At 40.2% G+C, this 23098-nt stretch overlaps 1 protein-coding gene and 1 long non-coding RNA gene across 10 annotated transcripts; both read right to left on the bottom strand.

Moving 5' to 3' along the window:
* Positions 1-207: 207 nt before the first annotated feature.
* LOC137729477 (serine carboxypeptidase-like 7) lies at positions 208-16950 on the bottom strand. Of its 3 annotated transcripts, XM_088678271.1 has the most exons (15): positions 12375-12597; positions 12078-12308; positions 4606-4754; positions 4321-4397; positions 3927-4049; positions 3717-3819; positions 3605-3642; positions 3412-3516; positions 2078-2164; positions 1765-1899; positions 1597-1668; positions 1127-1251; positions 886-999; positions 733-787; positions 208-643 (listed from the first exon to the last, which is right to left on the bottom strand). In XM_088678271.1, exons 2-15 carry the CDS (start codon positions 12119-12121, stop codon positions 560-562), a joined length of 1311 nt encoding a protein of 436 aa, XP_088534397.1. In that variant the 5' UTR covers positions 12122-12308; positions 12375-12597; the 3' UTR covers positions 208-559. The 3 variants fall into 3 exon arrangements, with proteins under 3 accessions (XP_088534397.1, XP_068324539.2, XP_088534396.1); XM_068468438.2 differs by lacking the exons at positions 12078-12308; positions 12375-12597 and adding an exon at positions 16779-16950; XM_088678270.1 differs by lacking the exons at positions 12078-12308; positions 12375-12597 and adding an exon at positions 16775-16948.
* Positions 16951-17968: 1018 nt separating this feature from the next.
* LOC137710004 (uncharacterized) lies at positions 17969-21065 on the bottom strand. 7 transcript variants are annotated; one of them, XR_015952513.1, is made up of 7 exons: positions 20739-20946; positions 20497-20572; positions 20201-20280; positions 19852-19984; positions 19255-19756; positions 18784-18856; positions 17969-18101 (listed from the first exon to the last, which is right to left on the bottom strand). It is a non-coding gene; the product is annotated as an uncharacterized LOC137710004 (long non-coding RNA). The 7 variants fall into 7 exon arrangements; XR_015952515.1 differs by having other exon boundaries at positions 18784-19756; positions 20201-20287; positions 20739-21065; XR_015952510.1 differs by having other exon boundaries at positions 18784-19756; positions 20739-20959.
* Between the last annotated feature and the right edge of the window lie 2033 nt (positions 21066-23098).

The raw sequence follows: 23098 nt of genomic DNA on the forward strand, positions 1-23098 counted from the left end.
GTGTCTTTATTTCTTGTATTTTATTTTGTTCAACTGTGTGTGATTTTGGTGAGGTTGTAATCTGAATCTCGGTTCCGCACTAACGAACGGGCCAAGGCACAACAGGGGAGAAGAGTACTGCCACCAATCCTAGCCATACTAGGGCCTCTCATCAGTATACATCCCTTCGAACTTGGATGCAAGCTTATGCATCAAACAAATGGAGGGTTCATCATAAAAATGCTACTTATTACCAAAATCATCAATTTGGGGAGAAAGCATTACATTGCTACAGAATTTGAGCCCGCAGCTACGAAATGGATGGAACTGGGAAACTCACACAAAGGAGAGAGAACTCTCGCGAAAGAGCTAGAGGACAGCAGTGACTGTATACATGAAACACCTTGGCATTGGGTACTACTTAAATTGCCAGTATATATCGATAAAGAGGATGCACTAGTACAACATTGATTAATGAACTTTTGCAGGTACAACATGGGATGAAAATGTTGCTATGGAAAAAAAAGATAAGTCCAATTTTAATCTTTCAATAGATTGACTGGTAATCTCAAATTACTGACTAGAGAGGATAGTACGCGAACCACCTGCTAACCATAGCAAGACATTCTTCAGGTTTGTACTCCGGAGCTGCGTGGCCTCCTCCCTGCTCGAAGAGAAATTTTAGTTTAGCTTTTGCTCAAACAAACTGGTGTATATAAAAACAAAGTTAACGATGGTTTTTTTAATTCTTGCCTTTATAGTTGTGTGTGTCAACTGGTAGCTTTCATGTGTGTACTGCACTCGGTATCTGGGGAAGAATTTTTACATAGTGTAGCTTGAGAAAATTGCAAATTAATTTTCTTGCTAGATTGAACTTAAATACAAGAAAATGAATTAGAAATCAACCCTGCAACTTGTCCATTGACGAGCCATGGTTTCCAGTGACTAGCAACCGTCAAGTTCAGAGATTCTATCCAAGCAATTGTAGCCATATAAGGAACATTCATGTCCTGGTCTCCACTGTCGATTTTTCAGCCCAAGATTTTGTCCAAGGATAAGGAATTAACGAACAAATAAGCGCTTCTTGTTTAAAACTTTTGTAAGCTTGAGTATAAGACAGAATTGATGTAAGAGTATACCACATTACCTGTAAACCAGAACTCTGTAGCCTTGTTTTATGAGGTTTTCAAGATAAATAAGACTAGAGGCAATATCATGTATAAATGAAGTTTGTAAGCTCGTATTGCATCTCGCCCATTCCTCAATACTCCCCTGATATTGTCATTTCAAAAACTCAGTTTGATCAGAAAATTATGTCACCTATGATAACTATTTCGTGGTTAGTTTTAAAACAAATTATGCAAATTGAAAACATATAGTTTTAGGTTTTTAGTTTTAAATTTGTGCACATTTGCTTATACATTTCTTCTCACTATCTTCCATCCTTCCTTGCTCTTCTATATCCCTCATTTCTGCCATGTATTCCCCTCTATCTCTAACACAAGCTAAAACTAAAAATGAAATTGTTATCAAACGGGATTTCGTATCATATTATTTCTAATTAAATTTTACTATGTTTTTCTTTTTGGTAACATTAGAATATAACTAAATAATTACCTCCCGAATGTGGAGAGCATTCTGAACCGCTTTATCATTTGCCCAAATATCAGAGAAGATATAGTTGTCTTTCTGCATGAAAAGCAATGTAGATACATGCTGAGTTAATAAAAAGTTTACATTGACTAATGCATGTGTGCGTGCAGAAATATATAGAGGGCAGCTCACCCGGCACCATTGCCTTGGAAGTTGAGAAAAAGGAAGGAGAAGTTTTACAGAGTCATTACTGAGATGGTTCGGGGTTGGGGATGAATCAATACATTTTGGTTCCAATATATTCACATCGTTTATGTCTTTGACACACTGTTGATTCAAATGTAAAGTCAGTACCTCTTGATATATCTCACAATATTACTCATACAAGTAAAACCATAACTTTTTTTTTAGGGTAAAGTGAGTTTTTAGTGAGTTAGATAGGTAGTTATTAACGAAATAGGAAATTGATCAGGATTGAACCTCACTAGGACCATTCTGTACTCACCTCTTTGACAAGGTCCAAGTCTTCCAGGCATGAGTCATTGTCTGGATCCACATCGATATACTCTCCCTTGCAGTTTGTTTTAGTTGACTACGAAAGTTTAACAATGACCACCATAAGAGAGACAATAATATCTCATTAGCAAAAAATTAGTTTGGATATATGTGTGTGTGCGCCATCGTGCAAGAGCATTACATATAGAGATGTATTGTTGAATATTTTGTTACATTGAAACATGAGTCAAATAATTTTGGGTTCTCCCACCTATACTGTCAATCTGGATAGCGTTGGATGCTCACATTCTAATATATGCGTATAACTTAATCAAAAAAGCTTTTGACGATCTTGTTAGACAATCATCTCCCAAAATTTTTTGTCACGCATAAAATGAACTGCAAAGAGTACATGTACAGGCTTGGTAGTTCAATTATTTAAAAGCATTCATATTTGCACTAGAAGTCACAATTTTTTTTTTTTTTTTTGTCAAACAGAAGTCACAATTTCAGTTCTACTCTCTAGCTCCCAAATATCGTTATAAAAGAAAAAGAAAAATAAAAAAACCCTCAAAGAAGCATGCACATGTTCAAGAGTTCTATTCATACAGAAATCATAATACTTTTAGGTGATGAAGCCATGAAAAACAAATATTCACATTATGCCTCATCCTGAAAAGCAAACCTTCTTCATACATATAATAACTTCAAGAGTTAATTGTCTAATAGTTTTTATCCATGACTCCATAATAGTAACTTAAATATGGACAACCCACTAAAACATGTGCGTATTATATACGAAGAAATGCTAGCTACCTTCTCTATTTAGCTTATTCTTTGTACCTTTCTCACTGGCGGCTATTCCGAGAGGAGAAATTTTTAGTTGTGACAGAAACGCGGGTGATACACGTGTTTTTATGTAAGTGGTGGGAAATTTTATTTTTAAGTTATTAATTTTTTTAATACACATATCTCACCATTTATATAGTAACACGTGATATACCACCCTGTGTGACAGTTACATTGGAAAATCTCTACTCCGAGAGGACTTGGTAGAGCATAAGGTTAGTGAAGAAGTGAATGCATAGAGAGATAGGTGGTGGGACCTAGTTCTTATCATTTAATTAGTAATTTCAAAACATTGAGTTCTAGATGAAAGGGTAGAGTTCACGAGTCAAAAGATGAGTAGAAAGGCCACCCAAAAAAAAAAAAAAAATCCAAACTAGAAAGATAGCTAGCATTCTCTGTTACGTAATACTGGCCGGCCATACTTTAGTAAGCACAAAAATATTCTTACATCAGGTACATGCATGCAAGCAAACAAAGCAAAGGGTATATATTCACCTGGTATAGTTCATCTGATATTAGTGCTTTTAAGTGAGAAAAGGGTACAACATAATTACTATATCTGTGTGCTGAATGTATCGCCGGGTTGCCAAGCACATACCCCTGAGAATCCGAGATGTCATTGATGACTAGAAATGATTTAAGTAGAAAGGAACCGAAATGACTAAAAATTCAATGGCAAAAAATGTACTTTAAGATTCATTGCTGGCGCAACTCCTTTTTCATTACCTGCAGAAGAATTAATAGAAAACAAATTAAAACAAATTAGTCCGAACGTAATAAAATGCAAGAGGATTAATTACCATCGGCTATTTCTTGAACAACAACAGGAAGGACTATGCCCGAATAAGACTCTCCACCAATATAGAGTGGATTGTTGAGGAACTTGGGGTGATCTACAAGCCACTGCTCCACATCAGTGAAAAGAAAAATCAACAGTTAATTACTAGGGTTTAAGCCCAACAATTCATGTACCAAAAGCCTAAAATAACCCTTTTAGTGAATTCTCCAACCTTTCTAAGAAACTGATATGTCTGTGCGGCATGGGACGTGTCACTTGTATTGTATCCTTTCCAAGTTGTTGCATATGAAAATCCTGTGCCCACAGGTGCATCTATAAATATTATGCTGGCAACCTGAAATTTTTGGGGTTATATAAGAAATATATGAAAGGGAGAGGGTGGTGGGAGAAAAATATTGAAGAAATTTATTTTTATTTCAATTTCAAATTAGTATAAATAATTGTCTTATCCTTATTTTGTAAATAATGTTTGTTGTACATAAGGGTTATATAAGAAAAATAAAGACGTGATCTTTTAAGAAAGAGATTCACACAAGATGGTAAAGATTAGCTATTTTATCAAACATAAAATCCCAAACAGGCACAAGGCAATCGAAGTTTCGCACCTTTGTCCATGAGTATGGGTTCAACTTCAATTTTGGCTTGTTGCCAATGGAATGTGCGTAGTCAAATGAAAGTGGACCTACAGCAAAATTACAAGTACATACCTTAAACCTGTTTGTAAGAATTAACTATACGAAACTATTATGTACTTATCGCGTATAGAGATACTTATTTTGGTGAATGACCCAGTCACAAATATTCGGGCAAGCCTTTTAAGGGGTAGGGTTACTTATCAGTAAAAGGATATATACATAACAGTACTGAAACAGAAATTTGTACGTACCGATCGATATTTACGTATACAAGGGTATGAAAACCAGAACACGCGGGACCTCCGGTGAGCCAAAGCACAAGAGGATCGTTCTCGGGACTCCTCTCAGACTCAATAAAGTAATAAAATAATTGCACATCATCATCGTCGCCCACTCCGACATACCTTCATATAATTAAAGACATAATGTGATATTTCTGATGTATATATATTGCAATATAACTAATGGAGCTATTTTAGTTTAATCAACTAAACACATAGATTATATTACAAAAGATGAAGGAACATATATTTTATATATATATATATATATATATATATATATATGTATATGTATATAGCAAATATGAGCAGCTTTGCTGCAGAAAACAGAGTGCAGGAAAGAGAGCATTTTGTTTCTAGTGATCATTCAAATCTATCTGCTGGTTTCTAAGTCAAAACCCATTCATCGTAGCCATATACATCTGGCACCAGATTAAACTTCACAAAATAGTTCAAGTTTACCAAATAAAACAGTTTTGGTACTATTTGGGCCCAAAATAATATTGTTGGGCCGAGTATAGGTTTGTACTTGGCCCAAAGCCGTGTCAAAAGTACTATGGGCTGTCTGGTGATTCCGGGCCATTTAGCAGGGATGGTCGAGTTCTATCACAAGAAGGAGTAGTTCAGATAAGCAAAGGGGTCGAGGAAGTCCTAGTGCAATTAGGATTCTCGACCAACAATGAATAAAGCCCTAAAAAGGGGTGAGTTCAAAGTCCTAGTGGGAGTAGGGTTGTTCGAAGCAAAGTTGGAACAAAACAAGGAATCCCAGTCCAAATATGAGTTTAATTCAATCTCGAGAAGGAGTTGGTGCTATAAATACAAGACATCATGCAATAATTCGGGACCTTCAATGCAACACACAATTGCCTTGCGCAAAACCTCTCAAACATCTTGAGTTTTTTTTTAATTTTCTTTTCCTCGCCGACACATCTTCAGTTTGGATAAATAGCACTGTTGCCGTAGAATCAGTCGACCGAGGAGTACCTTCAGTTTGGATAAACAACACTGCGTCAAGGCCGACTGGTTACCTATCTAAGTCTCGGTCGAGAAGGGTTTTTGAATCCTTGTTGGCAGAGGTCATCTTATTAGCCTTCTCGGCGAAGTAAGGTGTTACGAGTCACGACATTCGGCGTATTGGACGCCGAGTGATTTTATGATTGGATACTCACAAGTGAGTTTCAGAGTTCGGCATTCTGACGACTGAACCACATTCATCATCAAGACATACGTCACCTTTGAGTACTTGTGTTCGTATAGTCTAGTGTCGATTCAACGTGCTTATACTCTTACGAACATAATCACTGTGACTGAATCGGACGCCGACAATTTGTGAACTTCGCAGGACTAGCAACCTTGTCTTCAGGCTCAAGAATCCAAAGGCCGAGATCTGTTCCTTCCTTTGCCGCAGTCGCAAGATAAAGAAGTCAGCAACGCGCTCATCACAACATCAACGAATTTTACTCTTCGGCCGACGAGTTGGCACGCCCCGCATTCAACCGAAGGACGTAGTTAGCTTATTAGTTACTCGGCCTGCGCGCCACGTAGGTTATGTACTTTTTAGGGTCAACATTTTGGCACGCCCAGTGGGACATTTTGCTAGACCTTCGGAGTTCATGACCATTGAGACATGGTTCGTAAAGAAGAAAACAATTATGGGAAAGTCAACAACTGACTTACCAGTGCAAGGCCTTAGGCAAGATTTGCCTTAGGCGCAAAGTCCGATCATTGTTAAGCCGCGTAAGGCTACAAGTGCGACACGCCGAGATAAAGAAATTTGTCTCGGCGGACAGCCTTGCAACCCAGAAATTTCCAACCAAATGGCAGGCATTTTCGTTGAAGGAATAGTGGAAGATTGCAACGAAGATGGTAAGGAGGGTTTTGATCCGCCAACTAGGTCGTTTCTTCAAAGACGACTCGATGAACAATATTGATAGGTTGAGCAGTCGATTGGCCAGAAAATGAATGATTTACTAGACGCAATACGAAGCAACAGTGATACACATACTAGGATGCTTGAACTGTTAATTAGTAAAGCCTTCAGAGATGGCCATGTCGGCCAACCTCGGCAGCCTTCTTTTACGAATGTTCCATTACAAGCCGAGAAAGGACCCGTTCGGCTACAACCAATTAACTTAGAGAAAAGAGGCGTATCAGGCAATAGATCTGACGGACCGGACCAGGGAGAAGAAACAACATCCGTCAATATGACCGAGGTCCAAAGAATAATTGACTCGGCCCTAAAAAAAGGGCTGAAGTTCCTAAAATTCATCCACCCGTACCTAGCTTATGTAGAGAGGTTTGAATACCCTAGAGGCTTCAAGATCCTTATCCTTGTTAGAACATGTGGCTCAGTTCACAGCGCAATGTGGAGACGTTAATAGTGACTTCCATAAACTACGGCTATTCAACTTTTCACTGACAGGGTCAACTTTCGCTTGGTACATTAATCTCCCACCAAACTCTGTCCAGAGTTGGGAGGAATTGGTCGAGAAATTCCATGAACAATTCTATCGACTAGGGATGGAAATGTCCGTTTCATCGTTGGCTAGGATGGCTCAAGCGTTTGACGAATCTTCAATGTAATACTTAACAAGGTTTAAGTCGGCCAGGAATTGGTACCGAGTACCTCTTCTTGAAGTTGAATTCGTCAAAATTGCCCTAAACGGCTTGGACGTGGAATACAAAAAGAAATTCCTGGGGGCAAATATTCGAGATATGTACGAACTTGCTCAACACGTTGAACAATATGATTATTTGCTCCAAGAGGAAAAAATATCGAAGTCCCTATCTCAGGGAACACTATATAAGAATCTCACGGTTAGCTACGCATTGGCCGAAAGTGAGGACCCCCAGTATGCCAGTGTGGACGCGGTTGAAATAGTGATAGATAAACCATACGTTTGCAAGGCGTTAGCTCAAGTAAGTCCCAAAGACGCCAAGACCCACTCGGCCGCCGAGGAGATGAGTAAGACATCGAAAGTTTACACTTTCGATATCACCAAAGCTGATGCAATTTTCGACCAGTTGTTGGTAGCAAACATCATCAAACTTCGGCCAGGACACAACATCCCTAAGGCCGAAGAATTGAAGGGCAAAACATATTGCAAGTACCATAATTCAAACAAGCATGCTACCAATAATTGCGTTGTGTTCTGGGACGCAATTCAAAATTGGATCGAGAAGGGTAAGCTAAAATTCCCGGAGAAACAGATGGCGATCGACGTCAATCGCTTCCCCTCAACAACAATTGGTATAGTGGATGCTCGTCTCCCTAAAAACAAAGGAAAAGGGAAGGACGAATTAGTTCGGCTTCTGAAAGCCGGGTTTATTCAGACCGCTCGGTACGTTGAATGGTTAGCCAATATTGTCCCGGTGTTAAAGAAAAGTGGAGCCCTCCGCATTTGCATCGATTTCCGTTACTTAAATTTGGCCACTCCCAAGGATGAATACACAATGCCAATCTCAAATTTACTAATTGATACAGCAACCAATCATGAAATGCTGTCCTTCATGGACGGCTATGCCGGTTACAACCAAATCTTTATCGCTGAGGCTGACGTCTATAAGATCGCATTCCGTTACCCAGGGACACTCGGTACCTACGAATGGGTTGTCATGCCATTCGGCCTCAAGAATGCCAGCGCCACATACCAGCGAGCCATGAATACGATATTCCACGACTTGATCGGTACGGTCATAGAAGTTTATATCGATGATGTGGTGGTGAAATCGAGAAGCCGCCGAACACACCTGGATAATCTTCGGCAAGCATTCATCCGCATGCGCCAGCATAATCTCAAAATGAACCCGGCCAAATAAGCCTTCGGTGTATCGGCCAGTAATTTTTTAGGTTTTTTGGTGCACCATCGCGGCATTGAAGTCGACAAAAATAAAGGTCACGCAATAATTAGCGCTCCACCCCCGACAACCAAGAAGCAACTCCAGTCATTGCTCGGGAAGATAAATTTTCTCTGCCATTTCATCGCTAATTCGGCAAGTTAAATGAAAGCATTCTCTACGCTCCTCAAACTTAAGGATTCTGACAAGTTTGAGTGGCGCGAAGAACACCGAATGGCTTTTGCGCAAATCAAGGTGTCCTTTTCCACGCCATCAGTAGTAGTTCCACCTTGTCGCGATAAACCTCTCAAACTGTACATTTCAGCAACCGCTGAATCTATCGGTTATCTCCTTACGCAAGATAACGATGCTGGGTGTGAACAAGCTATCTTTTATCTCAGCCGTAATCTGAATTCACCGGAGCTCAATTATTCACTTGTCGACAAACTTTGCTTAGCTCAGTTTTTTGCCGCATCAAAACTTCGGCACTACATGCTCCCATCAGTTATGCAGGTCATTGCCCAAACAGATGTTATTCGTTACATGCTCACTCGGCCTATCGTCAAAGGCCGAATTGAGAAATGGACAATGGCTTTATCAGAGTTCAGTTTGCAGTACGTACCCCAAAAGGTCGTCAAAGGCCAAATTCTTGCCGATTTTTTGGCCCAACACCCTTCTCCTTATGGCTTTGGGGGCAGTGATGTCGACATCGGCTTAATCATAACACGTGACAACCATTGGACGATGCATTTTGATGGTTCCAGCACCTCGACCTCAACTGGTGTTGGTATTGCCATTCAATCACCCAACCATTACCGTTGGTATTTTTCTCTCAAGTTAGATATCGGCTGTACGAATAATCAAGCCGAGTATGAAGCTCTTATCATCGGCCTTCACGTCCTACACGATTTAAGAGCAACCTGTGTTCTCGTCCTTGGTGATTCTAAACTGGTGATTAACCAACTCAACGACGTTTTCCGTTGCATGAGTTGTACTTTAGCGCCTTATCACATGGTCGCCACCTATTTGGCCGAGTCGTTTGAATAGATTACATTTGAGCACATTTCACTTATTTGGAACACTGACGTTGACGAACTAGCCCAAATCACCTTCGGAGCACAACTCACGGGGGGTAAGCTAGGCCGGGTAACACCCACAGTCTTGCGATCGTACCCAGCCTTGGTCAATCAGCAAATTCTCCAGCGCAATCACGTGATACGCACGAGGGTGATGTCGTTACCATTGTTACTAGAGCGGGAAGACCCCGTAGAAGTATGTGCCATCAAGACACTACTAGACGATTAGAGAAAGACGATTCTATGATATCTCGATAACCTCAATGGGAAACACGACCGGAGAACGAGGGTCCACGCCACGAATTACGTGTCATACCAAAATGAATTATATCGAAAGGGTGAGGATGGGTTACTATTACTGTGCCTCGGTCCACGGGAGGCTGTCCAAGCAATGGCCGAAGTACATGAAGGAATTTGTGGAGCTCACCAATCAGGACGCAAAATGCACTAGGTTGCTCCGACGACACGGTTACTTCTGGCCAAGTATATTAAAGGATTGCATCGAATATGCACAGGGATGTATACTGTGCCATATTCATGGACTAGTGCAGAAAGTCTCGGTCGAATTACTCCACCCAGTTACTAAACCATGGACATTCAGGGGATGGGCAATGGACGTAATCGGCAAAATCACACCATCTTTTGGAGTGGCAAAACACGCGTGGATAATAGTAGCAACCGATTACTTCACTAAGTGGGTCGAGGTAAAATCATATGTCGAATTAACAGCCAAAGAGGTTTGTAGTTTCATAGAGGAAAATATTGTGACCAGGTTCGGCATACCAGAAACGATCATAACCGACAATGGCACAATCTTCATAGCCGACAGGTTTAGGGAATACACGACGAGTCTGAATATTCAACTTGAGCAGTCTACGCCGTATTACCCATAAGCGAACGGGCAAGCTGAAACAAGCAATAAGGTATTAATCGGCATTCTTGAAAACGGTAAGAGAGGGGCCTGAGATATGGCATTTAAAGTTAAATGAATCATTATGGGCCTACCGAACTTCACCCCGATCCGCCACTGGAACAACTCCCTACGCGTTAACTTACGGACACGATACTATGTTACCAGTCGAGCTAAGTATAAACTCATTACGAGTGATCGAGCAGAGTAGTTTGTTTAGTGCCGAATGTAGTCAAGCTATGCGACAACAGTTAGAAGACTTAGAAGAAATTCGGATCGACGCGTGTAATTTATTAATAACACAGAAGAAAATTACCGAGCGAGCTTATAATCAACGTGTCAGACAAAAAATGTTCGGCGAAGGAGAATTGGTTTGGCAAATTGTGTTGCCCATAGGAATTAAAGACCACAGGTTCGACAAATGGTCGTCAAATTGGGAAGGACCATTCATCGTCCACAAGGTTCTCGACAAGGGGGCATATCATCTTAGAGACTGGACCGGGTTAATTCATAAGTTACCAATCAATGGGAAGGTCTTAAAGAAGTATTATCCGGTCACATGGGAATGCAAAAGTAGTCTATTTCATGAATAAGCTCGTAAAAATGAGTAAACAAGTACATATGGTCGATCTATAGCGAGATACCCTTAAGGTGAGGAGGGAATGAGAGTTTCGAGAACAACCTTTAATTCTAACCACCTCACTTCACCCATCGTGACTTCGGCTTGCCGATTCCTCTTATCCATCTTCAGCTGCTCGACATGCTGCACATTAGCCGCATATTCGGTCAGGTAGGATTTGCCGCCCAACTCGAAATCTCTTGCTAGCTCGGAAGCAACTGCCGACCTATGGTTTTGAAGTTCCGCAATTTGACGGTCAAGGTTGGCCAACACCTCTTTTTTTATTTTCAGCATATCAACCCGTGGACGTAAAGCTTCTTGAACAACCATCACAGCTTTCAAGTCATCTTTGGCCTAGAGAACTCTCTCGAAAATACCGAAATACTCTCGAGTTCATTCCAGAGCAGAAGAAGCTCGAGTAATGGCTTCGTTGCTTAACTGACCATCAACCGCAAGATCGTTCAGATATGTCCCTACGGAGTCGAGGCCTTGGCACTCAAGGATTTGTGATGCCGAAAGAGATAGCAATTCCTGTAGCTTGATGAGGGCATTTGGTTCGGCCATTTACGCGGAAGTTTCTGTTCCGGTCGCTGAAGAGCCAGCCTCCCTCGAGGTAGTCGCAATCAAGGCCTCGAGCTCGACCTCTCATAAAGGTTACACAGGAAGGAGAAATGTCGGCAGAAGGAAAATTATATGGAATGCATAACAAAGGGAATGTGTTTCTAAACCTGCCGGAAGGAAACTTCGGCCATGTCCTCTGGTTCATTACTCGAACCAAGAGAACTTAATGGCCGAGCCCAGTACCTGAGACCGCTTCTCAATTCACGCGGTTGATGGAGGTTATCTACATTTGATGGCCACTGAGGTGGCCAGGAAATATAGACAACACCCTTTGGCACATAAAACTGTCGGTGAAATAAACGTTCGGGCACTTGACATTTAATATTTTCCTGAGTTCAAATGCGTCATAATAAAATTAATAAAGAAAGAAGAGTGAGCCTTACAAAAGTCGAGGTAACTTCTTGTGGAGGAATGTTGAGGTCTTCATTTTGTGGATGAAGCAGCGTTTCGACCGTCGCCTCAGGCTCAACCAGGGGTCTCTTCCCACGATCGGCTGTAGGAGGATCCGGTTGGGCGGCTGCCTAGACTACAGAAAGAGGATTAACGGAAGAAAAGTTGGCTGGTTGAGGACGACGCTCGAGTGGAATTTCGTCACCCTTGTTGCTTTCATCGTCCTGAAATGAAAAGCTATTACGACTTGAAAATCAGATAAATGAAGATCATTAGCAATGGAATCATACATTTTCCAAAATGATTGTCGGTCTTTGGATGGGGGATGCCTCGACGGGTGCGACCGTTTCCTCCAAAGCAGGCACAACGACCAGCTCCGAAGCCACAGTTGGAGCAGCAGCCGGTTCGGCCGTAACCGTTGTCGGTACGGCCGGGTGATGAGATGGCAATGGCAATTGGTCCATTGAAGCCTGGACAACCGGGACGGGAGGAGAGACGATAGGAGCGGTCGCTTCCGTGGTTTGGCTGGAGATGATGTGAATCTCCCGTTCCCCTTTTTTCGTCAATTTCTTGACGCGTTTCAAAAGTTAAGGAGCGTCATCTCCCGTCTCGGCATCCTGATGGAGCCGCTTGGTCGGCAGGGTTCGCCCGGTAGTTGTAGCCTTTTTCGAGGAGGGGACCAATTTTTTCTTGGCCACTGCCACGGCAACCACGTCCACTCATTTCAACACACGACCACCTGAGAAGAGCAAAGTCGAGTCAGTAACATTGAGCAAGTAGTTGAAGTACAAAGGGAGAAACGATAATATACCTTGGGTCGTTTCATTGGATTGGGCTGCATGAGCTTGTTTGGGTCGGTCGCTGAAGATTTTATTGACCACGTCTTCGGCTGAGACGCCGAAGAAGTCGCAGGTGTACTCTTTCCACCAGTCCCCAAAGGTGTTAGTACCCAGAGATTCAGGAACAGTCGGTCGGAGTCGAAATTTTTTACACTTATCCTGAAACTCTTGTTCCGTCGTTTTACATTCATTCTCAGAGGAACCAGAAAGACGTCCTCGACTTAAGAGAGAGCGAGAAGTGAGTAGGAGTACTAGGCAACCTTGGAGGTAGCCGAGTTGCTGGACAACGAAATGGGGACGATAGACCTCCTAACTGGCTCGGCGGGCGTCACAACCAAGGGGAAGGTCGCATATCAATACGAACGACCCCTAGTGTTGACGAAGATTAGCATCTTCAGTCTCATCCTATGCCGTCTTCGGAAGCCTGATCGAGGCAGGGTATTCCTGACCCCGACATACTAAGAACTCGTCGTCAGAAATGACGTCCAGGCCGAAGAAGTGTTTAAGGACTTTATCGGCCCGGTGATGAGGCGCCGATCGAGAGGCCAATTGAGGACCAAGCGCTGCGGTAGGTTGGAAAATGGGGACTTCAGGGCGAAGTGTGGAAAAATAAACTTGCAACAAAATTTGGAATACCCAAAGAGGTCTGTTCTGGTGCGGGTCGATTTTGTTGATGGTTGCTTCGGGCAAACAATGGAAGAAATTGGCAAAGATGGCCGGACTAAGCACCAAGGAGTGACTGCTCGCCAAGGCTTGAGCTACCGGCATATTCTCGACCAAGCATTTATTCGACTTGGTACAACAGATAAACTTATTGTACTAATAGAACAGGAAGGCTTCGTGCTCGCCTTTCTTCAAGCTCGCATCCCCATGGCCAGCAAAATGGAGGATGAAGATGTTGTAGTTGAAAAAGTTCTTATGCAATTTTTGAACTTCTTCTTTCGAGGGTTCCTGACCTCCTCGGTTGAGTGTCTCAACGGCCCGATCGTCGAACAGTGTTTTTAGGTCGAGGTTCGACGGGCACTCGGAAAGGGCAGCATCTATTGGAAGACCAGATGAGGAAGTCCCAAGGATAGCTGAAATATCAAGGACAGTAGGGCTCAGAGGGCCAAAAGGAAAGATCTTGGTGTTGGTGGGCGAACACCACAAACTCAGAGCCGCCATGAGCAGCTCTTTATCCATGGTGATCTCCATGGTCGAGAGCTTGATGGCATCGTAAATGCCAAGAGCTTCCCATTCTTTGCCGAAGAATGTTTCCATTCGTTCAACCTAGGTTGCCCAGGCTGTAGTGGTCGAGGGCCAAGCTCCTAGGGGCTGTGCCAAGCACCAGTCAAACCCTTACAGCAAGGGTGTTAGGCACTGTTCCTTGAGGAGGTTGGTGATGCACGATGCCACTACATCTTTAAAAAGTGGCCCCAGAATTTGATGAGTGGTGTTTAGGTCGCTCTCGAAGCGTAGCGTTTTGATAGCGCTCCGATCAATGAAATCTTTGCATTTGTTGCACTCGTCGGAGAGCTTTGAGATGAAGGAAGCCATTGGTGAGGATTCAAAGGTTCACGAGGGTTTAAAAGGGGTTTGTGAGAGATGAGCTTGAGATCTTCTAGTTTGAGAAAGCAAGAATGGCGAAAGGAAGTTTCAAAGTTTTTGAAGGTGTGGGATGCAAATGAAAGAAATTTGGGTATTTATAAACATTTCAGAAGGAAGATCAAACGTTTGGTATTCGGAAGCACTAGATTTTTGAATTTGAGGGAAAATCAAACGGGAAATGGCCAATCATTTTGGATATCTTGGGAATCTTCAAGGATAGGATCGAGGTTCTCGGGGATTTGGGACGCACGATTGCGTGTGGCGGCGGTTTTAATGCATTAATGAGGAAGAGACGTTTCAACGGGCGCACATTTTCGAGGGCCATGATTGAGAATTGTTAGGTTTATCGACATGTGGCAGTATGTCGGGAGTAACGAAGATCGTGCAATCATATTCCATAAATGCGCATGGTAATGGTTATCGAAAGCTGTTAAGTCTAAAGGCAAAAGATGTTTTCGCTTCTTTAAGGTCGAGATCCGACCAAAGGTTGGCAGTCAACGACCTCAGAAGCGAGAGGGCAATGTTTGGGCCCAAAATAATATTGTTGGGCCGAGTGTAGGTTTGTGCTCGGCCCAAAGCCGTGTCAAAAGTACTATGGGTTGTTTGGTCATTCCGGGCCATTCAGCAGGGATGGTCGAGTCCTATCACAAGAATAAGTAGTTCAAATAAGCAAAGGGGTTGAGGAAGTCCTAGTGCAATTAGGATTCTCGACCAACAATGAATAAAGCCCTAAAAAGGGGTAAGTTCAAAGTCCTAGTGGGAGTAGGGTTGTTCGAAGCAAAGTTGGAACAAAACAAGGAATCCCAGTCCAGATATGAGTTTAATTCAATCTCAAGAAGAAGTTGGTGCTATAAATACAAGACATCATGAAACAATTCGGGACCTTCAATGCAACATACAATTGCCTTGCGCAAAACCTCTCAAACATCTTCAGATTTTTTTTAATCTTCTTTTCCTTGCCGACACATCTTCAGTTTGGATAAACAGCACTATGAAGGCAACCGGCAACCATCTTCAGTTTGGATAAACATCACTGTTGTTGTAGAATCAGCCGACAGAGGAGCACCTTCAGTTTGGATAAACAGCATTGCGTCGAGGCCGACTGGTTACCTATCCAAGTCTCGATCGAGAAGGGTTTTCGAATCTTTGTTGGCAGAGGTCATCTTATTAGCCTTCTCGGCGAAGTAAGGTGTTACGAGTCACGACATTCGGCGTATTGGACGCCGAGTGATTTTATGATTGGATACTCACAAGTGAGTTTCAGAGTTTGGCATTCTAACGGCCGAACCACATTCACCATCAAGACAAACATCACCTTTGAGTACTTGTGTCCGTATAGTCTGGTGTCGATTCGACGTGCTTATACTCTTATGAATATAATCACTGTGATCGAATCGGGCGTCGACAATTTGTGAACTTCGCAGAACTAGCAGCCTTGTCTTCAGGCTTAAGAATCCAAAGGCCAAGATCTATTCCTTCCTAGACCGCAGTCGCAAGATAAAGAAGTCAGCAACCCGCTCAACGCAACATCAATGAATTTTACTCCTCGGCCGAGCTCGGCTGACGAGTTGGCACACCCCGCATTCAACCGAATGATGTAGTTAATTTATTAGTTACTCGGCCTGCGCGCCACGTAGGTTTTGTAATTTTTAATTTCAACAGTATTAGTATACTGAAAAGTTATCATACACTAATCTCTAATCTCTGGCTATAAAGGAGGAAGGAATGCATGATTATAATTTTCAAGTGTTAATTAATAACAATGTTGGTCTAACTGACATATTATATTTTGGATAATGCTAGTGAGACTAAATTTGGAGACTAAGTTTTGAAAACTAAAGGGCATAGAAGTTGATGATTGGTTTACTACTTAAAAGTTGATAAACATGCTTATTCATATTTGTGACACATCATTTAGTTTGCAAATTTAGTCTCTCTAGCATTATTCATATATTTTAGGGACAATACTTGTGTCCACTTCGTGAGTGAACCTATTTGTCTAAAATGTTATAATCAAACCATTCATTTCCAATATGTGAGAATGTTCATTTTTTATTTTTTTATTGTATTTTATTTTTGTTTGTTTGTTTGTGCTGAGATAATCTTTAATGGTGATTTCTAAAAGTTTCGGTCGAAACTTGGTTCAAACTTCAAAAGTTATGGCCCGAACTCGATCGTTTCACATGTACTCAAAAGAATGAATATAAGTGCACTTATAAAAAATAGAAGATGATAAGTTTATAAATAAATAAAAAAATATATACCAACCCAGTTTCAAGTTTGAAGGGTAGATCACCGGAAAAGCCCGGTAGGGAGTTGATGATGGACCAACTTGATGCAGCAACATAAATGTGAAAAAGGAGGAAAAGGAGAAGCACTTGCAGAAACATGGTGGATTATATGAAAAAGGAGAATCAGGAGAAGAACTACTCAGAAGAAGCACTTGAAACTACATATATATATATATATATATATATATATATGAAGGGATTGTAGTCTGCAGATGGGGTCCGATGAAGTTTAATCAATTAGGTCAAACTATTCATGAGATAAGGACCCCGTAGTAAGTGGTCTGTTATCCTTTCCACTTATCCCTTCCCATCTACGTACTGTTGTCCCTTCCATATATTACGCACTCTACCGTTAGCTCGATCTAGGTAGAATTGTAATGCTCATGAGTGGTTTCCTTTTTATTTTTCGTCATTCTAAATTAATGTTATGGTTTGTTGGGGTCCATTTGAATGAAGTGATTCCCAAATCTACGTGATCGATGATAAAAATTTAAAAAATAATAATAATAATAATTCTACTATCTAGCAAAAGTTCTTCGTACCACGTATTCATAGAGATCTGCAATGCACCTTAATCTGGTGCCAACTTCCAACCACCACATTTATGTCACCAAACTTTTCTCTCAAAAATACAAGTTACGTGGCAAAATGAAGGCCTTTTGAGACAAATGATTGGTGAAAATATTGTCGGTGCTGCGTGCAGTGATCAACGACCGAATTAAGCATGTGAGCCCCAACTCATAACAACCCAGAAACGCACAAGCTTGAAGAATAAAATATAAGCTGAGAGAGAGAGAGAGAAATGCAATGTATCTTTTGTATTAAGACAAAGACAGTTATCATGAAATGGTCCTTATCTAGTATTTACACTATTAGAAATTTTGACTTTACCAACAAAATGAATTTGTCGGCAAAAGTTAAAATTTGTCAGCCATTTTATCGTCCAAAGCATGTCGTGCAAGACTAGCCGATAAAATTCAACATTTCGTCGACTATGAAGTGGTTCTTTCCCGACAAAACATATTTCGTCGGCATTCTTAAACCCCAACAAGAAATTATGTCGGAAAAGATTTTTTGTCGGCACAGCCTTACTCTACCGACAAAATCAGCTTTGTCGGGAGAGAATTTTAATTTATAAAAAATAAATAAATGCTTGAAAACGCAAAATAATTTCTAATAATGCTGCTTTGATTAGTAATATGTATATGTACAGTGGTTATACAAAGTATTAGATTATACCATAATCCTATCCTACTCCCATTCCTCAGTATCGGTTTAGCAATAGCTTCGCAATAATATCCTGCAAAAATAATAACATAAGAAAGAGCATCCTTAAAACCGAAACAATCAAATTGTAGCTAGGAATCTTTCTATAAGTAATAACATTATGGAGCTGCACTGATTCACACTAGATCATGAAAAAGATACATTCAATTGAAGATAATTTAACACAACAATCTGTTAGAAAATGGGGATGGGCTGCAATTAACACCATAGTTACACTAAACAAGGAAAACTTAACCAATTTGTCAACAAGAAAGCATGTAATCTAGTAATCAAGCATATAGTCAGACTTGAATCAAGACTTGAGTTTCACTTGCATCTTGGATGATAAAGCATGTACTCATGTAATCAAGCATACAGTAAAAGATATTCCAAACCTTAATAAGATGCAATTCAAAATGAATGAAAGAAGGTACAATAAGTTACGCAATAATAATTAAAAGATATTCAACTCTGGGATTAATTAGTTGCCCTCAAGAATACAAAGAAAATCCTCAAACATAAAAAATTTCTCACAACTTGATCAAATTTTATTAATGACGACAGTTGTAACTTATTGGGGAATCAAAATTGCTTACACAATGCTCCTTGCTCATGTCTAGCATACACATAATCAAACTATTCGTCTATGTACTTGGAATAAACACAAGGCAGAGCAAGCAAAGCGTACAATATATTCCTAGCACAATCAAACTTACCAGTACAAAGCTCCTTGCTCAGAGTAATGTGCACAATAGAGGGGCAAAATATACAATACATTCTTGTCATTAGCTGAATGGTAGAGTAACACAAGTTAGGAATCCATGAGAAAACATAACAGAGGGATAATTCATACGATATACTTGAGATAAAATTCACCATCACCAGCCTCATAAGCAAGTGCAACTACATTAATTTCAAGCACACGCACCTGGAATAAAAATAACAAGACTAATTTAATAGTATTATTATTATAATTTTGACGAAGAGAAGACTAAGTTAATATAGACTTGCACTTGTCAAACCAAGCTATTAGAAATCTTTCGAAAGAAGAACACTGGACCTGAAAACATCTATTGACCAGAAAATTAAAAAAGAAGAAATAAACTCCAAATTACAGATTAAGCGAATATAGATGGATTGAACCTTGAAAATTGAAATTTCAAACAAGAGAAAGGTTATAGACTTACAATGATCTGGGTGTCGGCAACTGGGTCTGGTTTCTGATAGGAGAGAGAATCGTATAAAGAACCAATAGCAAAAAAGCATCCTTGGCATGAAGAAAACACATTCAATAGAAGACACTTTGATACAACAAGCTGTTAAAAATTAGAAAATGGGGAAGGGCTGCAATAACACCATAGTGTTACGATAAACCATGAAAGCCTAACCAATTTGTCAACAATACACGATGAAAGTTTGCAGCAGTAAACTGAACCGCTCTTGAGAACAGGATTACTTGTGCAACACAAAACGCATAGTTACAGCTCTGCCAAGATTGTGCACATCTACATATGAGTTGTGTAACAACTACATATGGTGATTATTCAAAAGATTTGCAAACAACAAGGAGTTTAGAAGGGTTCAGAGAGATCCTGGCAAATAGCTAACATTGTACATGTTACCTGTCAATTTGAAGAAGGCATCACTTGCATAAACTCCTTGCTCATGTCTGGGAAGTGCAGATCAGTTCTGCAAGGGAACACAATCATATCAAAGAAAATAAAAAATAAAATCATCAGTACGACTGTAAGAGATAAAATTAAGGCTGAACTGAGAAGGCCTACCCCTGATAAGCTGGATCTCTTCCCACAAACTAGCTAGGATGGCCATTAACTCTGGACAAGATTTTATTAATCGCAGTTGCAGCTCTCGTCTTCTCTACATCACTTGCCTTGCATGATTCTTCAATGTCGGATCCTGCGTGTTACATAGTAAACTAAGACTCAACCACAACAAAAATTTGGTCACAATCAAAACCAGAAACCGCAATCAACATAGGTAGAACACCAAAAAGAATGTAATTTAACATTAACATCACAACCAATCATAGATAACAGGAAACCACAATTGAAAAAGTAATATATTACAACATTACTTGGAACAAAAAAAATTAAGATGTGGCATTACACGAACCTCTACTATTAGCATCATCTAGTGCAGATTCCAAAACCTTTGCCCTGTTCCTCAGTCCCTTCCACAAAACATTTGCCCCTCTGTGTTCTGTCGAGTCCCAAATAACATGTGGGGATTAGGAAGTGGATCAACAATCAAAATTAACAACCCAAATTGTCGTATGCACCAAGCCTTGCAACTTAAAATGTTAAATTAAATTTTCCAACTTAAAACCCTAAATTAAATCCTACAAATTGAACTGGCAGACATAGAATTAGAGAGGAGAAGGAAGATAATCACTTAAAGAGATCACAGACCTTCGAGTTCTTGGCAGCTTTGATGGTTTTTTTTTTTATCCAACCTAATAAACATAACACACGATAGGCTCGCAACCTAATACAAATTCAAACCCACAAATTCCATTTCAATTTTGGCAAAACAAATCGAAAAAGAAAATTGAAAACCATAAGAGAATACAGAGACAATTGATGGGTTTATGCATCAGAACTTAAATTGAAGATGACAATTAGAAGAGAAAGAAAAACAAAAAAAAAAAAACCTTTTTGAGGGCTTTGAATTTGACGGCAGTTTCGATCTCCAGCCGAAGGAGGCAGTCGGTCGGTCTGTGTATTTGCAGCAACGAGGGAGAGGGAGAGGGCGAGGGAGAGGGAGTGGGACGGAGAGAAATAACAGCTTCGTGTTTGACTCAAGCGCTTAATTTTTTTTCTTTTTTTGTAACTCCGCGCTACTATTTTGAAACCGCGCTTTTATTCCGCGCCTTATTTTTGGTTAATAGTTATTTCCTCAGCGGAGGAAATATTTTTTGTTGCCCCGAAATCTTCGTCTAGTATTCTAAGATAGCAGGGAAGGGGGCAGTTTACCCGTCAAAATTAAACTTGCCAGGACATTGTATTTATGCCGACAAAATGATAGTCGGTTAACATTCGAATTTTCTCGGCTAAAATTAATGCTATAAATTGGCTTTGGCTTGAATATTTAGCCGACAAATTAGAATTTTAGTCAATAGATGACTCTTATGCCGATAAAATTTTACTTTTTCGGCTAAGAATTTGTCGGCAAAATAATATTTTCTGGTAGTGTTATAATATACTAAGTAGCTTAATAAGTAGGTGACCCTAACTAACTAAGTCAACCAGATGGTGACACTTGTCACTACAAGATTATCCCAGATTATATCACACTTCACTCAATACTCCGCCTCAAACCAAACTGGGAACTCCAGTTTGAGATTGATACATTGAACAAAAAAGCTCACTCAAAATTCCCTAGCAAACTCAACTAGGGAAACCTAATTTGAGGTTTGAACAATGCTGCAAGAAGATTGGACCATGAAGACCCTTTGTAAATATATATGCAACTTGATCAGAAGTGTAAACATACTCAACCTGCAAATCTCCCAGTTGCACTCTTTCTCGCACAAATTGAAAGCCTGTGTCCAAATGCTTTATCTTCGTATGAAACACTGGATTTGAACACAGTGCAAGAGTTGAAATGTTATCACAATGTAAGAGTGGAGGATTTGGCAAACGCACCTTCAAATCTTTGAGAATTAATCGAATCTAGGCAACATCAGCTACAGTATTGGTCAAAGCCTTGTACTCTACTTCTATACAACTTCTACACACACTTGCCTGCTTTTTAGATTGCCAAGAAACCGGGTTCTGACCAAGAAAAACAACATAACTGGTGGTAGACCTTCTAGTATTGAATCTAGAGGCCCAATCTGCATCACTATAAGTCATGAGATCAAGATTAGGAGCATAGGAATATGTAAGCCCATAATCCTCAGTGCCTTGAAGATATCTGATAATCCTCTTGAAAAAAAAAAAAAAAGAGCATCTGTAGTATGAGACATAAATTGACAAGAAGAATTGACAGCAAAAGCTATGTCAGATCTAGTAAATGTGATATACTGTAAATCCCCTACCAAACTTTGAAATATTGTGGGATCAGTCAAAGTTGTGTCTTCATCTTTAAGTAACTGTGTATGAGGTTTACATGGTGTCGGTGAAGCTTTGCAGGAAGTCATACCAGCCTTCTTAATCAAATCCATGGCCAATTGAACTGGGAAATAAACAAATCACCATTGTCTCTGTAAGTAATTTGTAACCCTAAGAAAAATGTGAGCTTGCCCATGTCCTTCATATCAAACATTGCTCCTAATTCATCAATGACTTGTTGAAGTAATGTTGAATCAGATCCAGTGATGATAATATCATCAACATACAACAACATAATATATGCATGTCGATTCATGGATTTGACAAAGAGACTAGTATTAGAATCTGAGACAATGAATCCCAAAGTTGGCAAGTATGATGTGAACTTAGAATTCCAGGCTTTAGATGCCTACTTTAGTCCATACAAAGACTTGACCAATTTATAAACATAATCTAGATGATGAGGATCTTGAAAACCCTAAGGTTGCTTCATAAAAACTTCATCCTATAGATCTCCATGAAGAAAGGCATCCTTTACATCTAATTGTCTGAGAGACCACTTATTAGCAGCTTGCAAGTGCTAAAACAATCCTTACAGTATTGTGTCTTACAACTAGACTAAAGGTCTCTTCATAATCCAAGCTATGTTCTTGGCTGAAACCTTGTGCTTCAAGTCTAACTTTATAGCTAGATAACTTCCCTTCTTGATCCTTCTTAATTTTATACACCCATTTACTTCCAATTATATTTTTATCAGAGGGTACAGGAACTAAGTCCCAAGTTCCTTGTTTTTGAAGTGTTAAGAATTCCTCAATCATGGCATCTCTCCATTCAAGAATAGCAACATCATGTTTAAATGAAGATGGTTCAGTATGCTCAACAATATTCAGAACTGTAATGAAACCAATACAAGGAACATCAATATGAGATGAAAAATTAGAATTTTCAAACTCATGCT

This window comes from Pyrus communis, chromosome 10 (assembly GCF_041283825.1).
Source record: "Pyrus communis isolate YQ-2024b chromosome 10, ASM4128382v1, whole genome shotgun sequence".
Taxonomy (NCBI): Eukaryota; Viridiplantae; Streptophyta; class Magnoliopsida; order Rosales; family Rosaceae; genus Pyrus; species Pyrus communis.